A 26,183-nucleotide genomic window follows, 5' to 3' on the forward strand; every position below is an offset into this window, starting at 1 on the left:
GGTTAGTCTCTCAAAGCTGGCACCATGCCGCAGGCTCCTGGAAGAAACAGAGGCAGGGTAAGGTAACTTGCAAACCCAAAGCCCGTGGCTTCATCCCTGGGTGTCCTACCTCCTTTGCACATGATGTTAAAACTTGTAAAGCAGCTCCACCATCAACCTGTCTCTCTGGGTGACTGCTCTCCAGCAATGGACCTAACCCTGAAGCTCACTCTGTACCTGTCTCAGCTCCTCCTTCCTCCTCTCAGCTTCCTCCTCCTCCACGCTTGCCTCCTGCACCCACCACGAGGTTTCAAAGGATTCCCTGCCCAGAAAACCAGGAGTTTAATTTCCTCAGTAAGTCTGGCCAGCGTGCCCACATTTCCATTAATTGACAGTAACTCAGAAGTCATTGCAGAAAAATCAGTATGAGAGCGCGATGAGGGTTCAAAAGTCCGTGACTTAAGCAGTGACTCACTATGGAAAGATCAAGATTACTTGGCGGAAATTAGACCCAAACTTTCCATTGATTGCCAGCTGAATAAAATCTGTGATTCTCCTCTGAACTGCAGCAACACCTAAACAGCAAATGGAGCAGACGAGGCCTAAATCTCGCAGCTTCCTGTGAGCAACATTAACCTTTGCCAGCTGTACATGAACTACATTAACCTTTGCCAGATGTATGGAAAGGAGCTGCACACACAGCACTGATAGTTGATAATGTTATCGTCACTTACAGGGAAAAAAGGAAGTGACTGACTTTTACTGAGAAGTGTCTTGTTGAAATAAAAGCAGCTTTTGACAGAAGACACAAGATTTCTATCATGAGTATAAGATGCAGTTGGAGTCTTAAGGTCACCTAGCCAATGCCTCACTGTCTTGGAGCTGTGTCCTCAGAGGAGCAGCAGGCAAACATAGGCATCTGCAGGTGATATTTTGGAGGGCTCCACAGTAAAATCATCAGAGAACAAGGGAGTTTGGGAATGCCAGGGAGACCACAGCATAGGGGAGACAAAAGTCTCTGCCACCACAGAAGAAAAGCCTGCAGTAATATGAGCATCCACCATGCTGCAAAAGGCTCTGGTGACAGTCACTGCCTGGATCATGTCAAAGGTTAGAGGGGGCAACTCTGGGAGTAAAAATTACTTGAGCACAACTGCTGTCAGCACTCAATCACGTCAGGGCACATGATCATAAATGTGAAGATAAGGTTTAATTAAACCGCAAAGTGCATGAATCCGAATAGTTGTGCAATGTAACCTTGGTAATAAGGAAAGGTGCGCCTGTGCAAATGTGATATGACATTTCTATCATCTCTTCTGTCCCAAGCACATAATGTGTACAACACCCAGCCTGAGGTATAAGGTCACCAAGACAATGCATCTGGAGCAAAGTTATCTCTAGAATAAGTTGTTGTTCTCGTACTAAAACACAGCTCCCCCACCACATTCCCTGGCTACTTAGCCAATGAAGTTCAGCTATGCTGACCATCACATCACCATAGCTTCTGATTGCTACATCTTTACCACTGAACTTTCCATCCCATTCCATCTATTTCAAGCTTTTTTCCCTTTTTCCCTTTTATGTACCAACTTCCCTCTACTTTTCCCTTTCAGATCCACTTTGCAATTCCCTTCAGCTAACTCTTCAGTGTTAATTCCCTCTGAGTATTACCAGATTCAACTATCATGTTTCCTTGAAACTACAGGATAAATCATCTTGATACTCTAATATATAGAAAAAAATAAAGGAAACCAGAACACTACTGAGCCATAAACTCAGTGGGAACACAACACAGTCATTCAGAATATCAGCAGGATGGCTCTTAGCATCACTGGTGTTGTGTATAGCAGGGCTAAACCCAATACTATGAAAGTGTCAGAGAACTGGAGTAAATAAAAGGAAAATCAGACCTCCCTTTCTGCTCTTATGAGCAAGTGCTCATTTCCCCATCCTTTGAGCTACCTCCCACCATGTAAACTGAAGAAAAGAGGAGGTTGAATGCTTTTGCCTTTCTCTGGCCAAGACTCAAGTAACTCCGCCAGATCAGATTTTTTATATAGGAGGAGGAATTCACTGAACTAAAATACACATATAACTGGGCATATACATACATGTTAAGTATGTATGTATGTATGTATTTCCATGCTGGTGCACTTCTAAGACCTGAAGATTATTTTTCAAGGTCTTTGATGTGATTCAACAAGTTCCAAATGACGTTGTTCTAAACCTGAAGTTTAAAACAACTGTCATGGATTACCCTGGTGTAAATGGCACTGGAGCTCTGCTACTCCAGAGCAGACAAGGCAGCCCATTGGTCTCCAGCGAGAGCATTTAGACAAGCAAAATGCAGTTCAGCATGCAGCCCAAGCTGGCTTCATTGTCAGCCTCTCTTTTTTGGGAGGTGAAAGCTAATCCAGCACAAATGTGATTTATTCTAAAGGAACATAATGAAAATGTGTAAATTCTGCTTAGACAAAACAGTCGTTCTTGAATCAGACAAAGAGCAGTCATTTAAACTATTGTTACAGCAGCCTGCAAATACATTCCTGACCCTTTAAAGGCAATATGCGAGGCACTGGGGAAGCACTTTCCTGAATGAGCCAAATGACATCTGTAGTCATAAAATTAGCAAATTAGCTACCACCCTGTGAATTTTGTGAGGCACATATTAGACACTATGCCCAGAGACAGAATTGCAAATTGAAATGTCAGCTACGAAAACCAGATTTTCCCAAGGCATTTTTTTTCCCCCAAGGAGAATGCACTGTCCACAGTCTTGTGCATTCCAGATTTCCAGATATCAGAAGTGGCATTTTCAGTTTGTCCTTTGGCTTCTCATCACAGAAGATCTAAGCCCTTCTTTTATTCCAAGTCACTGCTGATCTAAAAAAAAAAAAAAAAAAAAAAAAAAAAAAAGTGTGATTTAAAAGTCACGTCATTAAATCAGTGGAAAACTCCCAAATTGTGAAATAGACATAAACATTTCTTGAGCCTACAAAATCAAAATGAGATGAAACCTTGGTTTACACTGGATTCAGAGCATTCACCATCTAAACTACTCTCAAGTACATTAAAGCTAGCTTGAGCCGGCCAGGTCCAGGTCCGAAAGCGTGGGATTTAGCTTTCAGCAGGAGGATATTTAGTGTGTGTCTCAATAAGGTAGGTCACCTGTAGTGACGGCCAGCTTGATGCTGCTGGCAGCCCTGTTCTGGAGGACAGGTGACACTTGAAAGGGAATAACGGGATGCAATAAAGTGAATTGAAACCAATCCCTTTATGTACAAAATTGGTTACACCTGTGCGGGTGTGTCACAAGTTAGGCTAGCTACAATAACCTTCACAAGTGGCTTATACTGGCAGCCAGGCTGGTAGCTGTGTCAGTGCAGCTGCATCAGCTAATTGTAAAAATAATGTTCCTTTCAGCTGCACATTTTAGAGGAGCTCCTCAGAAAGAAGGGTCTGCATTTGAGCTGCGCTTGCAGAGAGTACAGATAAAAGAAAACACCTGTGTTTTGCTCAGACACCCTTTTTTTTTTTTTTTTATGGGTTTGCTCTGTGCCAAGCACTCAAAATCCTGATCTGTGAATAGGGCTCCACGCTACATGTGAGATAATACAACAAACCATAAGTCAGACTACTCATTTCACACAATAAGCCACAACTTCCTCCAGCCCAGAAGACTTCTGCATTTTGGAGGGGTTTCAGGATGTCAGACAACCAAACACACCATATATTTACATCTCTTCTTCAGTCTTATTCCCCTCACAGTGGAAAGAAGAACAAAGCGCAGCCCCTGTCCTACCTGTGGGGCACTGCTCAGGACAAAGTTCTTCACACCAGGACTGCCTCACTAAGCCACAGTGTTTCTTTGTTTTGCATTTTGATGAACACCTTCACCAAGCAGCACCATTACACCTCCGAGCACAAGATTCAAGTACTAACTGGGTCTGGCAATGTTTGATCAATTTGGAATTATAGAAGCTACAGTAGTGGTTTTCAACTTGTTTTTAATTTCCAACAGTTCCAAGTTTTCTTACAGAAGCAGAGACCTATGTCCAGGAAGTGAAAGCCCTTAGCAATATGTTTCTTCCACTGATTTATTTTCTGCTGGCCTAGCAGGCTGAAAACCACCAGCTCAATGTAGAGTGGCAGAAACCACAACCTGAAATTTACTGGCAAATGGAACAGTGAAAGCGCACTGAGGGTGAAACTCTTCAACCATATAAGGTTTAACTGAGTTCAGCAGAGAGGCATGTTAAAATCAAAACTGAATCACTGCTGAATCTCTTCACTGGACTGAAAGGAGAAAAGAAAAGGTCACAGGTGCTGTCTTGGTTGGTTCCTGATTTTGGTAGTTTCTCTTGAAGATTTCTTTACCTTTCCTTTCTGGGGTCCCAGTACAAGAAAGACATGGACATACTGGAGAGAGTCTAGCACGATGATGAAGGGCCTGGAGCACCTCATCTATAAAGAAGGGCTGACAGAACTGGGACTATTCAACCTGCAGAAAAGCAGGCTCAGGGGGGATCTTATCAATGTGTACAAATGCCTGCAAGGGGGGTGCAAAGAGAGTGGATCCCAGCTCTTTCCAGTAGTGCCCAGTGACAGGACAAGAGGCAATGAGCACAGACTGAAACACAGGAGGTTCGGCCTGAACATCAGGAAACAAGTTTTCACTGTGAGAATGACTGAGCACTGGCACAGGTTGCCCCGAGAGGTGGTGGAGTCTCCATCCTTGGAGATATTAAAAAGCCATGGTTCTCAGCAACTGGCTCTAGGTGACCCTTTTTGGGCAGGGGTGTTGGACCAGGTGACCTGAAGAGGTCCCTTCCAACCTCAGACATTCTCTGTGAACACCCATTAAGGAGAAAGATGCTAAAGATCAGGTCCCTGGACAGTCATGCAACATTGTGCATACACAGCAAACTTCATTGCTGAGAGGATGAACCACTGGTTTTATAAAAGACTGTATGAAAGACATTGATTTTCACCCGTTCAAGCTCTTTCTTACACCTTGATAAAACACAGGTATATGAGCTGCCGATGCAGAGATGAACCTGAAAGGGTCACCACTGCTGGAGAGGATATGTACATGCAATGTAGCTGTGCTGAGTGATCTCAGGTCCTGGCCACCCCACTGCCCACCAGGCCAGGTGAATCAAGCCATACTGGAATGGAACGATGCAAGAATTAATCAGTCCACTAACTCCATGCCCTGATGATATGTCAGAGTCTCTGGAATCAGCAGGGTAGATGAGGGTGCAAGGGTATATCTCAGCACCTCACTTAGACCATAGGACAGGTGAGATGCTGTGAAATAAGGCAAAGGGAAGTCTTGAAAGTGGTGGTGATTAGAACCAATGTACATAGAGCAAGTGGGAATCTGAATCTGACATATCAGTTAAGGGAACTTGGGAGCTTGCCAGCCACCATGACCCCCACCTACCTGAACTGGTGTGGTGGTACAGCAGGATTTCCATAACATGGGTATCCCAAGGGCAAAATAAAGGTCCCACTCTCCTCTGGTATCAGGAAGTGCTTTATGGGGAATAAATCACCTCTGAACTGCTCCCATACTTGTGGAAGAAGAAATACATCTGCAAAGATCAAGGAGATTAGAAAGAGGAAGAGGAGAGGGAAGATAAAAGAGGTGGAAATCAGTGCTCAGTGACGTATTCAAATAAATGCACAGGAACTGTGTGAACTACACTAAGGAAACCAGTCAGCTTTCAACTTTTATTTCCTCCTCTCTCTCCTGCTGTTCTTTACAGGCAGCACTACAGCCTGAGCTGCAAGAGGACAGCAGGGGAGGTTCTCCCAGGAGTCCCAGTACAGAATTGGAGAATACTCGAATACTCTTTTTTTAAATAGGTGACAGAATAACTGTTCAGCACTGTCCTGCACCCTGCCTTTGAGCAGTATCCCCAGGGTTGGCTACCCATGGGTGGGAGAATGGGGACCGGTGCAGCAGGGGGAATGCATGGCCTCCTACAGGGCACCATGACCCCAGATACCACTGATCCTCAGATCCCTGCGAGCAAGAGGAAAATAAAGGACCATCAAGACTTTTACCCTTTCCTCTGCTGAGGCTATGGGAGCATTGCAGGACAGTTACCTTCTCACCAGTGCTTTGCATAGCAGGGATGAGGACAGCAAGGTAACTCTGAGCACACCTGCTTCATAATCCTGCACTAGATATTTCCCTGCACAATTGTTTGAGCTCCTGCACACACATGCACATTGGCATGAGCAAATACACACCTTCACAATGTCTGCTGTGGTAAATACCACACACAGCTACTGAGCCTCCACTTGAACTTGGTGCTAACCTTTTGAAGGGAAAAAGTTGAGACAACTTGGCAAAAACCTAATATCAGCCAGTAATCACAGGGACTGTTTTGTCAGATAATTTGGAGCACTAAGGAGACATGAACCTCTTTTTAGATACATATTTTACATGAATAGTGCTTTATCTGTGCTTAAAATACCCCAAATTAAATGCCTAAATATAGGTATACGTCTGCATTTAGCTTTACATAAAGTTAGAAGATATATTCTCTCCAGAATTTTAAGATGTTAAACTGTTAGATGATCTGAAATAATCCTAAAATTCAGAATAAACATTATAACATAGGAAGAAGAAATAAAAAGAAAATTTAAAAGTCAGATAAAAGTGGTAAACCCAGCACAAGGGTAGGCAACTACTGGCAGAAATCAGAATGTATCTCTCAGACCATCAAGCCAGACGCTTTGAAGACCAATTGCATTTCTGAGCACTTCTAGCCCCTCTCTACAGACAAATCAGTAACTCTGAGACCGCACTGGACACATGCAAGGACCAACCTCTGAAGGCCAGGCCAGGAGACAACCAGTTCATGCTGTTTTTAATTACCATGCACCACATGATTTCAATATAACCCATTATTTCCATTCAGCTGAAACTGTGAAACCGCAGCATAAGCTCCCAGTAGATCCAAAATATGAAGAAGCAGTTCAGGGTCACAGATAACCATGTCCTAGTTCCCTTCCTCTAGCACATCCCACCTCCATGTGATGACATATGACAACATACAGCGTCACACACCCTGGACCTCCATATGAGCCAGGAGATGATCCCAGGCTGCCAAAGACGGCAGTCCTTCTTCCCTCTCCTGCAGGAGGACCCGTACCTTCTGCCATGCATGGTCCCCCCATTCCCCTGGGGCAGAGCCAGGACCCTGGCCCCAGCTGAGCAAAGTGACTTCCAGCCATCCTGTCCACCCAGCCCCATGGCACAGGCCTCTGAGAGCCCTTAGAAAGCCTCAGACATTAAAAAAAAATATGTATTTTCTTCAGAATTTACCAGAAAGCATGATGACACCAAGGCAGGATGTCTGGGATTCAGTAGTAAAAGGGCCCAAGGTCTTTGCGTTCTGGGTTTCAGGGCTGCAGCCCGCTTCTCCCTCCTCATAAGGAAAGCATGGCTCAGGGCTGCACTGTGGAAAATGTTTCCTGTGCTGGTGCTCTCTTGTCACGGATGGAAGTATCTCACATGATTATGATTTAATAACAATTTAAGATTTATAAATAGTGTGAGGTGGATCAAAAGGTTGAATTTTAGCAACATTTAACAGCTGACCAATTTAAAGATTAACAAGGCTATTTGTTAGAATATATTATAATTAAAATAGCAACTTAATTGCAGTTTCAAGAATGACAAGATTCACATTAACTTACTACAAGGCATTTTAAATAAATAAATATATATGTATAAACACACACACAACACACACGGAGCATGAAAACACTAGGATATCTGGTGAAATGTATAGACATCCACATTGTAAAGGCAATTGTGTGTATTTAAGCACACGGGTAAGTAAAGAGGTGGTTGGATAGGAGAGGCTAGCTTATAATTAAAATTTCTCTCCTGTTGAGTTTGGAGCAAATATTCACAATGCATTGGTATTTCTCAATGGGCGATAACTTAGAAGTCTGACTTCACCCTGGCCTTCCATCAGCTTTGTGGGCAGACAATTTTCAAACCTCAAGAAGTCTGGGCCTGAGAGGTGTCCCAGCTCAGCGGAGATGCTGGTCACAGCCTGCTGTGACTCAGGAATGCTCAAAGGGTCTCACTTAGAATTGCTATTTATAGGGTCCGAGATAATTGACTTTTGTCAGGTACTTTTTCATTTCAGCCCAACTCAGATGACGGAATATTCTGATACTTTCTACCAGTTTTGCAGGCCCAAAACTTGCTAGATCTTGGAGTTCTGCTATTAACCCCCTTTGGGCCACAACCAAGTACAGATGTACTAGGCTGTCAGGAAGAACCGATGGTTCTTATTTTTCTTTAAATGGTCAGAGAAGGTGGCAGAAACCAGGTGAGCTAAGGCAGTGCTTTAATGCTCTGGTCCTCTGCCTTTCCCAGGCCATTTGAGGTGGCACGTGGTCCATCCCCAAGTGACAGGGGAGGTGGGAATCGGGAGCGTTAGGGGAGTGCCTTTACGCTTTGGTTCCCTACCTCCCCCTATTCACCTTGGGTTGGAGTGTGACCCAGAGCGGGGAATTGCACAAAGCACCGAGCGCCCTACGAGAGTGGGGATTACACCACCACAGCCCTCCCACCAGCTTTTCCCACCCTGCGAGATCTACCCTCTGCCCATCACTCCTACCCCTTGTACCAGTCATCCTCAGCCACCAGCCTGCAGATCTCCACCGTGTTTCTGGAGCTGCAATTTTCTCCACTTTGTTAAGTCAAAATTCTGACTATATCTAACTAGATCTTTCCTGCTATGCTTTTTTTAACTCTTCGGAGCCAGAAAGTTATCCTAAGCGCTTTGCGTTTACTTGGACCTCTGGAGGGAGGTGAGGAAAATAGGGAATTTCAAGACTTCTGGAAAATAGCAACTTTACCAACTCCTTTCCAAAATAATCATGCGTATGTTTCTCTTCTAAGTGAAACCATTTGTTAAATTACTCTCCGCAGTGAATTTTAGGCATGCTCATTACTTCACAGGAAGAAATCCTGGGAAGAAAAACCACAAGGAGGCTAAGGTATTTCCGCTTTTACAAACCAGCAAAACCCCAACTGTGCTTCAACACGCAGATAAAAATACTAATACTCTAGCTGTATGCTAAGCCAACTCCAGGCACCAACATTATGATGGCTACACCATTAGAAAACTGCACCACCTACAAATTTTTCCGTAGCCATCACACCCAAGCAAACTATAAAATGTGGAAGGAATATATCTGAGTGGTTTTCAAAGATATGCCAATGCAGTAAAGGACAGGCAGCCTGCCTGTGCCTGTACAGCCCATCCAGTGCTGCAGAGGCCTTCCTGCAAACCAAAACTAGGCTGTTCAATGCAGCCTGGCTTCTGCCTGCCTGTAGTGATCTTTTTTGTGTCAAAGTGTCAAGAGAAAACAACCCTCCACCACAATTTGCAGCACAAAATAAAGGGTCAGTTTCCACATGGCTGATATAGCAGCTAAAATTGTCAACAGTGTGATCATTTACAGTCCTGGAGATGGGAGCAAGAAACCCCAAGATCTGCCCGCAATGTGCCCAGGTTTTCCTGATATTAAATGCTGAAAAAAAATTCACAGTGCAACTATGGCCAGAGACTTTTTGATCCGCAGATTTTCTCAGGAAATTTTTTATGACATGTCCCTCTACCACATGGAATTGTTAAGCATTGTTCCATAGACTTGTCCTAAGTCATAGACATGCTTTGGTATGCAAGAGTTTCCTTTTGGGCTGCAATCCAAAGGTTTTTGACAGATCTGATTTTATGTGGATGTTCCAGGATTCTGCAGCTTTTTGTGCTGTTTTTGTGAATTAGTAGAAACATTTATTTGAAGCAATTGCCTTGTAAGATTATCTCAGCCTGAGGAATCATGCTGCAGGTAGCATCCATGCTTGTATAATCCATATACTTCCTACTTTCATCCCTTGCCCAAAGATGCCATTTATGGCTCACCACACTGTAAAACTGCAGTAGGAGGGGCCAAAGAGCATTTCAAGACAAGTGGTACTAAAGATATAGACATGCAGGCTGCTTCCTTCCTCATGCAGACTATGTTGTTGTTTTTCCCCCTTTGCCTTTTCCTTTCTACTCTATTCAGCAAGGTGAAATCAATCAGTGCTGCCAGAGAACAACAGCGATGACCCACCATGGACTGCCATCAGCTTACACCAGCCAGGTTCACTACTTAGAGATCTCTTTTACTTTATACTGGAGCCTCAGACCTGATCTCCACCTCTTTTCTCAGGCATTCATAATGGAGGGGATCTGAGCTTAGTCATTATGCATTTCTGTGCAGATAAAACAGGAGAGCAGCTCCGTGACAGTAAAAAGCCTGTAGAAACCCTGACAGCGAGTAGATATTGTCCTGCTTGTCTTGGCTGACTGTTGTGAGGGTTGGAAAAGTTATTACTGTGTTCTTATCCCCCTTCTCTAGTGTTCAGAAGGTAATATCAGGGGCAGGACAGCAACTCCTTTGCCCACTGACAGAAGGGCTGTACCACAACATCGCTACCAGGGCAGTGCAGCTGGCTGTGGGACACTGCTCACGTGCCCTTGAGTTTGCTGAGCTTCAACTCTCTCCTGGTAACCGGCAGGTTCCTGGGATGTGAGGTGTTGCCCTCCAGGTGACAGCCCAATAGGCATCCTTGGAAAACACACCTGGAAGACGTTTGCTTCACACAGTTATACCTGATCTCCAGGCTGTGGTCAGATGCTGTCTCTCTTAGTGCTGATAACATCCCATTTCCTCTGACATTTGCAAACAGTTTTCATGCTCCAAAATGCAAGTCTATAATGCCCAAGAAATCTTGCAAGCTGATCAGCAGCTCCAAAGAAGTGTGAACGTTCTTTCCAGCCACGGGGATTAAAGGTTCTTGTCACTTCTCTGGAGACACAGCGTTCCAGAGGAACTGGGCTTGAACAAAAGAGCTGTGCTATCTAGCAGTGGGTTGGATGAACACTGCTGAGCATTGCTATTTCCTGACCTGACTGCAAGGAGGAGGTGAGTAATGTGTACACAACAAAAACAGTCAGGCAGAGGATATAGAATATTGTTCGTGTGCTTCCCCTAAACGGTGGCACTGCCAGGTCTTGAATTTCTGCCACAAACCTCTCTCTTCAGTGTGCTTTGGAAAGCCCCGTTTTCTGGAAATGGCAACACCTTTTTCCTTTTTGAAAAACAAGAAAAATCAAAACAGACCTTTGTTGTATTCAGCATGTGCCAACTGAATATCTAGCACTGCTGTGATTTCACTGAAATGAGCCAGTTGTGGTAAGGGTTGTGCAACGTCACAGTGTCCATCATTTGCTGCAAGGAGAGGTTGTTTGTTTCCCCTGCGTGGCCTCACAGGAGAGAGCCCAGATTTTGCAAAATTTTTAAAGAACAGCTCATCTCACAAGTGTTGCCCACACTTCCCACGGGCTGCTCCACACCTCCTGAAGGTGACAGGGACATGCAGGACCCCCCTAAGGCATCTCAAAGGTCAGGGATGCCCTGGCTGTGGGGAGCTGGCTGCTGCACCAACACCTCTTGGATGGCAAAGAGATACCCACAGCAGCAGCTTCTTGGAGAAAATGAAACCTAATTAAGCAATCCTGCCCCAAGGGTCCCAAGGCCACGGGAGGGCTGGCAGCACCTCATGCACAGGCAGCAGCATCAGTGCAAGGGGGACTGCACCAATTCTGACACTTACTTCTGCTTCTTTGTACTCTCTCCTCCAGCATGAGAGTCCAGCAGCAAAATCTACACTGTGGGCCACAGGGGAGGCTCCATCTCTGCAGCATCACAAGGAGAAATGAGAGATGCTGACTACTTGCTTTCAGTTGCATCACTGATGTAGGGGGACGATGCAGGGAGCCACTCACCTCTGTTTGCCTGTGCAGCAATAACTCAGGAAGGGTTAAGTGAGGGCTCATTGGGATATCCTTAAAAATTACTTCTTCCCAGCCCCAGGAAGGAAATGATGAATAAGTGTTTTTAAGAGTGAGAAAGTGGCCCTCCCAGCTTCATCCACCCTCACTGCTCTTCTCTGAATTTGCTGCAAAGCCCATTCCCCACAGCTTCTGCTCGCAGATGTTACTTGGCTGTCGCGGAAGGACATTTGCAGCTCGCTCTGCGTATGATGTTGTGCCATCCATCCTGGCTCACTCAGAAGTGGGCCAAATAGTTGCACCACCTCTAAGTGCAGGAGTTATTTCCCCAGCAGAGGCCTGATCCCAGCGCCCAGCCAAGTCTGTCTGCTGGCAGCAGTGGGAGCTGCGCTCGGGGACAGCAGTCTCCTTTGCTCTGAAATGGGGGATGACGAATGACTTAAAACAGCAGAAGGCATCCTCAGACCTACCTCTGACTCAGCCTAACTGGCACTGTTGACCGATTTGCACAACGTGTCCCTGTGATTTCTCACTTTCCAGGTTACACAAGGCTTACATTATAGTTAAGCATTGAAGCGGCATACCTCAAGGAATGGCTGTTTGCCCTGGGCTGCTGAAGCCACGCACCCCATCACCCAGTCAGCAGTGCCCACGTCCCCAGTGCTGTGCTGGCCGTGGCACCGCATGTCGCACGGGCTCCACTCCCCTGGGTCGGATTTCACACACTTGGACTTGGCTCTTAGCAAAACCACAGACCCAACGACGTGGCCATGCTCTCAGCTGAATGGGAAAAGGGCTAGTAATGACAAAACCAACAGTACACAGCGTTACTACAACAGGCTTTCGGTAAGTCTTCCTGTATTAAATAGCTGTTCAGCTACCAAAAAAACAATGCAAGAAACAGGCAAGGGAACAGTGCTGTCTGAAAAGCTCATCAAAGCCCAAAAGCTAATTCAAAATCCTTTTGTGGATATTACCAGTAAATATCCAGAATAAAGATAATACTAAAGACAGCCTAGAAGAAAAACAACATGGTATGTGGCACTGGTTAAAAGCTCTCCATTTCAGTCTGCCTCTGCTCAGGTCAGAGTTTGCAAGGAGCAAGTTACACCACACTGGTTGTGATGTTATGCAGCGGAGGCTCTGGGCCATCATGGCATTTACTTATACATCGGTGAAGCCTGAAAAGTCCTGAGCCTGGTCTCTGCTCTCACACGGTGCAGCCGCCTCCATGGGCACACAGCAAATACCACAGCACAGTTTTCTCACTATCCCTTGCCCCAGGCATGAGTGCAGTGTCACGGTAGGTACACAAGCATTTACCACATGTGTTTCCAAGGAAAACAAATGTTCATCTTCCCCTGTGGCAGTGCCCAGGGGTTTCATCCGACTATATCAGCATATGGCATTTTCTGTGCATCGTTTTGACGGGAGGGCAGCCATAAAACTTTGTGCTTCTTCCTGAGCAGGCAACATGGCCTGAACTAGCAAGTCCAAGATACATGCACAATGATTTAAATCTGAAGGAGACATCTGCAAACACAGAGACCTAAGAAATGCTAGTTTTAGTAAAGGCATTGGTTAGGAAACAGCAATTATAGCTAATAAAGACTAATTCCAAATAATACTGGTGGCAAATACCAGTATAAACATTCAAATGAGATGTAGGGATGACATATCCACTGCCTTATGCATAATTATGTCAGTCAAACCATAATAAAGAGGGTGGAAGATACTAAATTTCAAACTGGCAGCATTTTATATTTTTCTCCTCTTTTTTTGCACTGGAACAAATGACGACGATAAGGAATCCAGCCCTGTGGCTGCTAGATAAATAATAAATCTCCCCAGAAATAGGATGTACCACCTTGTGGAAAAATTCAAGGCCAAGACCTTGGTTTGCTTGTATTTCTGTAATATTTGGTACCCAGCTAGAAGAGTGCTGTGTTTGAACAAAAGGTCTTTCTAGCAAGTAGGACTGCAAACACCTCCGAACAGGAGACAGGCAAGCATGAAAATCAAAACCATTTTTCACTCACTAAAATAAAAATGGTATATATTTAATAAAAAATAAAGGGGAGAAGGTTTATTAGCAGCACATTTTATGTTTTTTTTTTTTTTTTCTATTTACATGCACAAACAATCATGGCCTATGTTTATTTAAAATTACATAAAACACATCCTTCTAAAGAAAAAAAAATAACCATTAATATGAAAGTCAATATATTTAGTTTGAAAGCGAATAGATTGTATATAAATACAATACACAAATGGTTCATGTTGCTTAGCTAGTTTAAAGCTAAACCTAATCCAATAGGCAACTCAAATTGCCACAACTTAATACATTTTATGAATAAGCTGCATGCTTTAATGGCCATTCATAAAACCTAAATCACTTAGCCCAAAATGTAAAAACCAGCATGTGCAATGAAACCTGGGCTATTAAAGGGATCACTGTCTGAGGGAGTGAGCCCACTGCAGCAGGTACTGGTGTTGGTGCTGGCTGCTGTGGTTCCCCTCCTCCTGCCAGCCACCAGACCCTTTACAGAGCTCTTCCACCCCTAAAGCAACAAACAAAAAACCAAACAAACATTCCCACCCAAAATGCCCCCAAACCCAGCCCACACTCCTTCGCCTGCTTTGCAACTGGATTTAGTTTGCTGAAACAGCTTTGCAAAGAGTTTAGTGATCACTGCAGCCAGCACAAAGGAGGGGCATTCCAAAACAGTCCAACCTCCATGGCCTCTGCCCAACTGCTCCCATGCCTTGAAGCAGGAAGGTGCTCAGATTTCTGCTGCTAGGGGTCTGTTTCAAGGCATGCCTACAACTTGCACAGTCTTGTCAGGCTGACGAGCCTATGCCCCATGCCTTGACCTGCTGGATGACTACCGGGCACATTTGTCTAAACCAAGAGAGTTGCACATCTCAGGGACACACGATAGGTGCCAGGCACACAACTCTCCGCACCAGCTTTCTGAATCCCAGGATAGCCAGACAAAAGCACAAGGCAGAAGACACCCAAAGAGCAGCTCACCCTCTGTTTTATTCCCCAGCTTGCCTTCCTTACTGCTCCAAAGCATCTCCAGAGCACTCAGCACCCCATTCCACAGCCCCTAGCTCCATTTACCAGGTTTCAGGCAGCAGGCTCTAGCACAGAGTCTGGAGATACCCTGAACCCAGCAGAAAGCCATGCTACAACCACCGCACCTGCTGCCCATTCCCATCACTCACCGTCCCACCAGGCACGGGAGCTGCAGGGTGGGCTGGTGGTCCATGTGATGGTGGCTGTCAAGCCACCGTTCATGGTCCAGCAAGCAGTGGGCTCTTCCCATGTGCACATCCTCCAGGAGTGTGCATGCCAGCATCACATGCATGGTTGGCTTCTGCGTGAACTTGTACCTCCTGGAAATGGGGGAGAAGGGCAAAGATGGAGAGAGCAATGTCAGTCCCTGCACCAGGCAGGCAGAGGAAGACATGCAACTCATTCCCACAGACATGGTGCTGGGCAGGGAGCAGCAGCTTGTGTCTGCACTTTGCTGGGAGGGAAGAAACGGGAGGCAAGAGGAGAGAGAGCAAACCTAGAGGTAACATGCTGGCCGTGGGAAGATTGGGCAGGTGAAGTGGGAAGCCTGACAGAGAGACAGGGGGCACAGGGGCAAAGGGGAATGCTTGACATGAAGGGGAGTTTGTTGATTCCCTCACCCAGAAAAAATTACTCATCCAAAACGCCATCAATGCACTCAGAATCTCTGCCCAGATGCATACATCAGGGATTTACAAAACCCATTTATTTTCTTTTTTCACCCAGTTATTTCAGGAATGAGTGATGGAGCCAGCAGTCACAGCCAGTGATTACAATCAGCAATCCATTTGTATTGTTTCCATTTCAGACCAAGAAGGAGAAAATTTGCTTTTGGTTCAGAGTAATAGAATGCTTTTTTCCCTATTTATACTGAAGTAAAATAATTTCAGATTCATAATCTGAATGCTTGGAGAGAGGCTTGAATACTACTCCCTTGCTGAATGCACCTATTTGTTCATTAACATGTAATGCAGACATGAAGATGTGGCAGCCCTGACTGCCTGCGTCACGATCCTGAAAACAAATGTATTCTTTACCTGAAGTCTGCGTGTAGGCAGGAGAGCCTCACTAGGGCAGACTAGTGATACCTAGAGTACTTTCAGTTCCAGTTCTCATCAACAGAAGTTAGAAGTCTTACAAGCCCAAAGCCCAGTCAGACCATCAAACAGTACACAGTAGCCTGAAACTAAGTGAGTTAAATCTGGACTTGGTGTTCTGTTTTGTTGTGGGTTTTTTTGTTTGTTTCGTTGGTGTTTTTTGTTTTGTTTTGTTTTTTGTTTACGTTTTTTTTTTTTTTTTTTTTTAATCTGGTGCAAAAATGAGAAGTTGCAGTCATTGATTCCTGCTGGTAAGAAGTATCAGAAAACATTCTGCTTCTCCTGCAGCCAACTTTACCTGTAGTTAATTAACTAGCATGGCAGAAGCAAGAGCCCAAATATTCAAATGCTTTAAATATCTCCTTGTTATAGCTCGCCAGTTAGGCAGTCATAGGGCAAAGGTTAAAGAAATGTAACTGAGAGACCAGTTATGCATCCAGTCTGTACAAAGGAAAATTGTGGGGACTTAGGAGGAGCCAATAAAATAACTTGAGTTGTATGACTAAAACTTGCCATCAAGAGGACTCAAATACACTTGCTACAAAGTGTTTTTATCAGAGATGTGAATATATTTGGTTATGCATTACTTTGACATACATGCTCCCTTTTTGCAGGGTGCTGATGCACATGTGACAGCCAGGAGGCTGTGCTGTCATCCAGAGACACCTGGTCTGGCTGGAGAAATGGGCCAGCCAGAACTTCATGAAGGTCAGGAAGGAGAAGTTCAAAGTCCTGCGCCTGGGGAGGAACAACCTCAGGCACCAGTATATGGTGGGGGCCAACTGGCTGGAAAGCAGCCTGTCAGAAAAGGACATGGAGGTGCTGGTGGACACCAAGTTGAACATGAGCCAGCAGTGTGTCCTTGCTGCAAGGAAGGCTAATGGTATCCTGGGCTGGACAGGGAGGAGTAACGCCAGCAGGCTGAGGGCGGTGATCCTTCCTCACTGCTTAGCACTGGTGAGACCACAGCTCGAGCAAGTCCAGGGAAATGCCCCAAAGATAATGAAGGAACTGGAGAATCTGACATATGAAGAAGCTGAGGGAGCTGCAACTGCTTAGCCTGGAGAACAGAAAGGTCAAGAGGATTTTATCCATGTGCATAAATACCTGATGAGGCTGGACTAAAGGAGATAGAGCCAGTTTTCTCAGTGGTGCCCAGTGACAATGGGCAAAACTGAAACACAGGAGGTTCAGCCTGAACATCAGGAAACACTTCTTCTATGAGAATGGCCGAACAGGTTGCCTAGGGAGTTTGTGGAGTCTCTATCCTTGGAGCTGCTCAAAACCCAACTGGATATAGTCCTGGACAACCTGCTCTAGCTGATCTTGTTTTGAGCAGGGGGACTGGACTAGGTCTACAGAGACCCCTCCCAACCTCAGCTACTCCACAAGTCTAAGATTTACACCTAATTCTTTGTGGGGGAGAATTGCACTGCGGCTCCCTGACAGCAGCACATGCATCTACTCTTGCTGGACAAGGGAGCAAGAAGGTTGTGTGCTACAAGTATGGTCACAGTAGGCTATTTGGTGTTGTTAGCAGCAGTAGTGATCAGCTATCTTCCACTGAAAAATCCAATTCTCAGTTTTACTGAGAGGATCCCTAAGGCAGCATGGACCCTTTCTTGTTGGGAGTAGAAATTTCTTTGTCACACAGTTTTCTTACACTGGTGTCTTACAATTCATTGTCTAAGGACTTGTGGACATCTGTTGAGTACTTCTGAAGACACACAAAGTAACTGAGCAAAGTAAATTTGTCACAAAAAGACTTCAACAGACCATCCAGGAAAAAAAAAAAAAAAAAAAAAAAAGAAAGAGTTTAAGGATCTATAAATTGGGCAGACAGGGGGAAAAAGGATGGCTGTGATTTAGCCAATCTGAATTATTTTCCTTCTCTCAGGTGAAACACATTAATCCGTGAACAGCAGTGTTGCAATGGCAGTAGATGGCTGTCACAGATGCAGCACACATCAGAAGTGCAAACATCTGAAATGCAAGCCGGGTGAAGGCACACAGCAGGGAAGCTCTGGTGCAGAGCAATGAAATGGCAGAACTTCAGTCCCTTCAGGTATGTGTATTCTCCAGCAGCCCGAAAAAAAGAAGGAAAAATGTGTCCAGCCTGTTTATAATGACATCAACTACTTCCTGGGGAGTGAGAAGTTCAAAACAATTTACAGTCAAGAGGGGGGGAAAAACGTCATGTTTGGGAGTAATAAATGGAGTAATTCCACAGTGTTTTTTCAGAGGGTAAAGCTACTGGATTTTAGAGGTGGAGGAAAGGGGTTAGTAAAGAGGGTCTCCTTTAGTCTGTAAGATACTTCTTTTAGAATGTGATCTGTGTTTAGACTTAAAGCAACAGCAGGAAATGCTACTTATGCAGTGCAAAAATGGCATAATTTTGTGGCCCTGCAAAAGAGCTATCACCACCTGTGCCAACCATTTAAAGGGCAATTTCCCCTGGGATACTTGTAGTGCTTTTACTTTGAACAGCTCTATCTGTACACAGTGTCTGGGCATAACTCTGCTACTGGGCTTAGACTACTTCACCGAGACTGTGAAAATCAGCCTTGAGACAGATCCTATGCACAAGTGCAGTCTTCCCTGTTTTATGGACTTGGTTCTACTACTTTATACGCTGATGAAGAATGGGTCCGCTGCTCAACAGCAACAGACTGCCTGAGGCAGAAATCCACCAGCTTCTCTGTTAATTATAGATAGAGGGCTGGAAATGTAAAATTTAATTTCTGATGCTCATTTCAGCTATGGCTTTAAGCGAAATGAAATAATCTCTTTAGCCATCACCTGCTGCACACAAAAGCAATCTGTTTGACAGGCAAAGCACGAAAATATTATGCAGTTGTATTCTGGCTGCACAAAGACTATCTTTATGAAAGTACCACTGAACATCAAATATGACTGTTCACTCCTAGCAGAGTTAGCATATTGCTGACGCATTATGATGAGATCATTGTTTGTGTCAGTCTGCCTAAAGACAAAATACACTTTATATTCACACGCAGTCATCACTGACCACATGCTATACAACTCTGCTTAATTGTCATCATAAATTGCAGGAGGATGCCTGAAACACAGCAAGATTTTAAGTCTGTGCTGCTCTAGTACTTGAAAGTAAGAGGGCTCCTGGTCCATACCACCAGGGTTAGACAGGATGTACGCACAGGACAATGCTCCTTCTAATATCTGCCAGCTCCCTCCTCCCACTCTGATATGATGTCTGCTTTAGACAAATGGACTCCCCAGGTCCCGCAGCATCGGCAGGGACCCTTCACAGTAGGGAAATCCACCAGCAGCAATTTCAAGTGTAAACATTATCATCTCAAATAAAGCCCATGGCTGCAGACACTCCTGAACTTGGGTAAGGGCCAGATCTGTCTGCTCCAGCTGTAGCTCCCTCCCTGCTCAGCCAACAGGCCAACAGTGACAAGCCATCCTTACCCTACAAGCCATCCGCAGCAGTTCAAATGTGACTGAACACTCTAAGACCTGGAGAGCCGAAATGAGGTGGTCTCCAAGTGACCTCTAATCAGGAGACAACAGCTACATCTTGCTGCTCAGCTACAGGGTAGGCAGCAACTCCTGATAACTTGTTTTCCTCCTTGCCAGCCACGCCACATTAACCCTAAAGGAGATCTTGCTGAAATCACCCTATAATTCAAGGGAAACAGGATTATTCCAGAGATCCAGCCATGAGGAACACCTCAGAAGTTTTCGGCCTCTATATAAACAAGAACCCTTACAAACATTTCTAGGATTTCACTGCTGTGTTATTCTTATTACCAACATGTTGCAAAAGCACCCAGACTTACACATACTCCTTCATTCTGGTGGCTTAGTCACAGAAAAAATTAACACTGCATTCACTAGAGTTGTCTCCCTCTTTCTGTTCTTTTCGTCCCTCATGTTTTTGTTCTAGGGGAAAACTTTTATAAAGACCTTCAGGGATAAAACAGTTGTCCCAAGAGGGAAGAAGCCACTGAAGCTGGACAGAAAGGAGGCAAGTGACAAAAGCATGTGCCACCTTGCTTTGCTCATATTTTGGGGGTGCTACCAGCTAAGGAAGCAGAGTCTCTGAATTCTCTCTCAATAGGGAGGTACTGAGATGACCCAAAAGGCTAGGCAAATAAAACATTTTTCAATCTTACAAGCAGAGTCCATAAAAAAAACTTGGAAGCCTTCCTCCACCTGCTTACTGAGATGAAATGAAACTGGATACTAGCCCCAGTGGCTGATGATTTATTTAACTTTGAGTTCCTAGCTTTTTAGATTAGAAAAACATTTTACCTGTCTGGTCCACCTAAGGAAAAGATCAGGTTTGTCAAATTCAAGGCTTCCTAGAAGGTTTTATTTCAGTATTGGTACATATATAATTATATATAAATATTCATAAATGAAAATGTATGCATATATACATTTATATATATAATTGTATATGTGTGCAAGTAGAATAATGAACTTAATCATATATACTGACAGAATCTCCCAAAGGCTTCAGAGTTTCTCCATATTTTCTTATTTCCACAGGGCTAGGGGGTCACTTTTCAAAGTGTCCCTGCTTTTATACGTGTACTGTATATGGGTCTTCTGATGGCTCAGCACCTCCCCCAGCATCTTGGTATCATAAGAAGGATGAAGACATTGCCACCAAAAATAAATTACTGTTGAATATGTAAAAATACACTCTTCCAAGCAACAGGCAAGACTTAAAAGTGGAAAAACTACTCATCATACAGTAAGGGAAGGGGGAGGCGGGCAAGGGGAAGACTAGCAGAGCTTTAGCTTCATTTGAGCTCACTGCAGCCCTGTGAGCAGATCTGTTTAACACAGACCCAGAGGATGCAAAGCCCAAGTCAAGGACAGTAACTCACTTCACGTCAAAGCCCAGTGAAGAGATTTCTTTTGACAGCTCCTGTCTCATGTTCCCAGTGAGTTTACTGGCTTCCTACACAAGTGCACAAGCCTGACCTCTCCCATTCACCCACAAGTTGGCCACATATAAAATGGCCATTAATTCCAGCTGGCACATGGATTTGGCTGAGGCCCTTCCTTCCTGTCAGCAACAAAGAAAAAGAGCTGGGGAAATGTGTGGAGGGATGAGATAAACAAGCACCAACCCACAAACCTCCATCGTGAGCTATCTGGTTTGCACCTCTTAATGTGATCATCTCTGGTCACGTTCAGGGAAAAATACAGAGGTGATTAAGAAGAGGAAGCATATTTGAAGAATTAAAAATGGCACCTTTAAACAAACCTGTGCATTCACTCTGAATATCCAAGTAGTATACCCATGCAGTATAATCTGATCATTAGTTCAAAACTTCAATTTATGCATTCTCAAACCCAAAAGCTGGATTAAGTTTGAAACTACTTCCATTCTATACACTGCCATCTTCTCTTCCAAGTATTATTATTTAGATAAGCCTTCAGAGTATTTAAGCTGAAGTCACTTTAACTGTAAAAGTTTATCTATTGCCATACAAAACTACATTTCCTTAGCCTCAATAGCCAGAATTAGTGTCACAGCTGTTGGGAGACCAGTTTAACCCAAGAACAGCTGAAGCTCAAAACCCACCTTAAAATTAGATGATCAGAAATTAGGTGTGAAGATCAAAAGATGCCTTTAAAGAGGAATGAAACAGCTTTCAGAAGTGATATATGAAAGCAGGTGGTTAGGATACAAATTTTTCCAACTGACAGAACAGACTGAGAAGAAATGCAGGTAGTCAGTATCAGGAGACAGAACAGCAGCAATGAAAGGAATTCAAGTGGGAAAGATTTCATTTGAAAGCACAGAGTAAAATCAAAACATTATTTAATATCAGACAGGAAAATAATCAACTGACTCCGGAAAGGGGATTTATGTATTGTGCTTTGTGGTTGCAAATGCATCAAGCACAAAATACACTCAGGAATATTTAAGTTTCTGTAACTGGTTTTCAAGTGATTCCAGTGGTGGTTGTTTCTGCCATGCCTCAAGTTTTTCATTAAAATCTTAATTGTCAGGGAAGAGATAAGAAAAAGCCAAGTCAGATGACAGAGCAAGCACACAGTGCTTTCTTGGTAGAGTTTCTCAAAGCAAAGTATCAACGCTAGTCCTCAATTTCAATATGCTTTGTGGCAAATATATCCATCTCTAAAATCTGAATCTATACTGACTAGTTAAGATAGGGAAATATATTTTCAGTGGTAAGTTTTTTAGAGTAACTCAAAATCAGATTTAGGTACATATGAGTTAATTTCAGCAAAATATAAAATCCAAAACAGATAGTCCAGGTGTAAAAAAAAAAAACTTAAAAGAAAGGCACATTATTTATTGCTGTGAAGACTAATTAGAAATCAAATCTATCAAAACTGTCATAAACTTAAAGCTGTCATGTTACAGGATTATTGAACAAAGGGGAAAAAAACCCTGTATTCCAAACAGATTGTATTAAAAATTTATTTTTAAATAAAGGAAAAAACAAGACAATGATTTTAAATAAACATGGTATATTCTACACAACTGTAGATCAACACAACTTTACATTAGCCGTTTTTAACTTTTAAACGTTCAGTTGCAGCATCTTCTACATTTGACAGTGTTGGTTTCCACCATTTCATAATCATCCAAACAATACCCAAATGAAACTATTTGCTTAAGTGAAGCTTTATTTTTCACAAGCAAAGATGGCTCTACTAATACAAAAGCACCTGTTAAACAATTATCCCCACCTAATTTTTTTACAATTAAGTCTGTTCAGCCTTTTTTTTTTGGTTCTGTTCCATTGCCTGCATAGAAATCAGCATAAAGCTAAACTGCAAGCTAAGCTTCACTTTAGCAGTGCAATGAATGGCAAACTTCATGAAACAAAGAAAGATACAAACATTGTTAAAATTCAACTATGTAAAAAACTGTATTAAAACCAGAATGTTTTTGTGGGTCACAACTAGACTAGCTTTCAGTGTGCAACTTTCCTCAGGAAAAGTGCTTCTTCCCGATTCACATGAAAAGAATGAAGCATGCATCAAAAGCCTTTGTTCATACAGAAATACCCATTAAATGAATTCCACAGTATCGTAAGGCAAAAGAGATAAAGGTGGATGAAACATTTTGGCCCAGAGTATGTTTTATGACATATACATACACATTACACTCGTGTAGCATATGACAGGTAAGGGATTGGCTCAGTAAGGTAAAAATGTCTATTTTTATAAGTACATGTCATTATTGCTAATATGCTACACATTATCATCCAACTTTTAAAGCTGCTTTGTTGGCATTAGCCTTCTAATTAGCAGCTCTCATTCATGGTGACAATATGCTATTCCATATGAAGAAAAGTAAAGCAGTATAAATACAATTATGAAAACAAAAGGCTTATGCAACATCCCTCTCTATCTTTGCTGCAGTTTTTTTAATTAACAAGTGTTCAAAGAAAACAAGTCCAGTTCACCACAAATTAGGAAGTCACACAATGAGATTGGAAACTAAGCTACGAGGAGAGAGAGAAAAAACATGGCATGCATTATAATCTAGTCCTTTTAGTCATACCACTGGAATACAAAAGTCCAATTTAAAGGCTAGACTAACAGTAGATGGCAAAAAGCCAAGAGTAGACTTTAGTTTGATATTTAAATTAAGATTAGTTTTAATCAGTAACAACAAACTCACCTGGCCCTTTAATATATTCACAATATCTACTGCAATTGAATAATTATGACAAGTATGGGTATGTATGTTCACTTTTAAAAGATATTAAATACCTGAACCATGAAATTACATTCTTAAGACATTGTGTAAGAAAATAGCTCATGTGAAATGCTTCTGAAATGTACTTATGCTCCCTTCTAACCCCTACTGTGTCCCACACACACTCACCACCCCTTGCCCCCCCCCCCATTAAAGCATTCACTCACAGGGAAAAATAAACACCCCTTAAAAAAGGATGGAAATACTGAAGGGGACCAGCTTGGCTAGTTAAAGCACAGTGCTTAACAAGGTTCAAGACAGAACCAGATCAGAGTTGGCCAAAAGATGCCCACAATACATGCCTGACCAGTAATTTCTTCCAACTCACTATCAAACTCAGTCCACTTTTGGTTCATTGCAATGACTAAAGTATTTCATATATACACATAAACACAAGACTCCAGCTTTACTTTAGTTTGTTTTTGCAAAGCGTTTTTACCTTTTCCATTCATTTTGTTCTGCAGCAACTGCAAGAGGTAGGCACAGAGCATTTATGAGCTTCTTTCCCACAGTCCTGTTACTAGCTCAATTTAGTGGGGTAAGACAGACATCAGCTGTACTCCTGAGATTTCACTAGGTACAGCCTTGTACAATCCAGTTGGAAAATAGCTATGTGAACCCTGAATTCGCTAGGCTAGCACACCATGGAGTAAGAAGCTGTTCATATCCAGGAGGATACTTTTTTCTTTTTTAAAAGAGTTTACTGCAGAGCATTCCTGTAAGAAAGTAGATGTCAGGACCAATTCTCTCCATTTCTATTTGTACGTAGGAGCAAGGTACCATTTGGCCAAGACTACAGATGTATTTTCACAGATGCAAGTGCCATGCAAAAATAAATTAAAGAACAGATACCAAAACATACAAGTAGTAAAACTACTGAAGGTAGATTTTCTTAGAAGTATTTATATAAACAATTTATAATACTCTTCTCCCCCCCCTTCTCTTTTTGACATTCAGTTACAAAGCTGTGGCTATACATCAAGAATTTCTTCTGCGGTGCCTCCACAACGTAATCTGTAGCGTCCTGTCCTCCAGCTAATAGTGGGGTCCCACAATGCAGATAGGAAAATATAAATTGTCATAGATTCTCTGATGAACCAGGCTACTGCATAATCAAGTTTTGAGAAACACAGAGCACCACCCTAGGAATATAAAAAGCAAGTATTTAAACATACTGATTATTCAAAAGGAATTTTTAAATGATTTAAAACATTTGTGTTAGATATACCTATTCTAAAGCTTATTATACGTATTTACATATCAATAGCATTATTTTTTTATAAGCAAGAACATTTTCCTGTTCAAGACATGATTACCCATGATAAACACAATTTGCTTGGCGGAATGACCCAGTAGGTTTGAAAAGAGACTTGTATATAGAGCAAAAGGCAAGGAAAAGTGTGACAATTTCACTTTCTTTTTGAAGCTTGGTAAAACTGTTCAAGCAGACACTGAGTTTTGGCCACAGACCTCAGAACAGCAGCATCTACACAGAACACTTCTGTACATTCCCAGAGGAGTGAAATTCAAGTAAATAAGCCTTTGGTCTATTGCACAGGAAAAGCGTGAAAAAAGCTTATAGTCTCTCTGTATTTTCTGCTCCTTTGAGAATTTCCAGCTACATGCAGAGCTGGAAATCGAAGAGATTTCTGAAGAGAAAGAGTAAGCACAAATCTCTTTTACATGCTGTGCATGGTGAAAAGGGTAATCAGAAAGGTGATTGTTAAATTGACCTTCTGGAGTCCTACAGAATCAACACAAAACCTAACTTTTGTTTTTTATTTCCAGTATGTGTTAAGACTACCAAAATAATATTTTTCAGTGTGATGAGAACTATTCAGTAAGTTTTAATACAGAAGTAATTATGGATCAGATTTGGATGGAATATGGTCACAGCAGAAAGTCTAAATAGTTCATATGGCATTAGAAGAAAAAAATTGCTGTTCTGACTTGTGACATCTTTCTATATGAAAAGTTTTTAAATGAGGCATCACTTCTAGTGATGGGAAGATTTTATTTTTAGCAGTAGGCCACAGCTGTCCTGTAAGTCCATTATTACCAAAATAGAGTGAAAAATGTACTTAAGAGTACGTATATACCTCCATAAATACAAGACAAAATGACAACTAAGGAAAAAAAAAATCCCACAAAGCTGCTGTTCTTGTACTGTTAAAAAAAGGCTTACAACTTCTGGGTGTTCTTACGTAGAGCAGACTGGAAATGTGAAGATTAAGAGGACAGATATGCAAACTTTCAGAGCCTAGGCAGAGGCAGGTACATATAGGAAACATTACAGTCAAAGCACGCTTTTTTTAATGCTACTATAATTGAAGCTGGAAGACTGAAGTAGAAGGATTTGACCTGTTATTTCCTTGATGTCAAGAGAATTATTTTGTTGT

General features: G+C 42.9%; 1 protein-coding gene across 1 annotated transcript in view; it reads right to left on the reverse strand.

Moving 5' to 3' along the window:
- Nucleotides 1–22,527: 22,527 nt before the first annotated feature.
- UGCG (UDP-glucose ceramide glucosyltransferase) overlaps nt 22,528–26,183 on the reverse strand; it is a 32,792-nt gene continuing 29,136 nt past the window's right edge. The window contains exon 9 of the mRNA XM_042787973.1: nt 22,528–24,926. Within this exon, the coding sequence (XP_042643907.1) occupies nt 24,756–24,926 (171 nt within the window). The 3' untranslated portion in view covers nt 22,528–24,755. The remainder of the gene's footprint in view (nt 24,927–26,183) is intronic.

This window comes from Tyto alba, unplaced genomic scaffold (assembly GCF_018691265.1).
Source record: "Tyto alba isolate M040663 unplaced genomic scaffold, T.alba_DEE_v4.0 Super-Scaffold_13, whole genome shotgun sequence".
Classification (NCBI taxonomy): domain Eukaryota; kingdom Metazoa; phylum Chordata; class Aves; order Strigiformes; family Tytonidae; genus Tyto; species Tyto alba.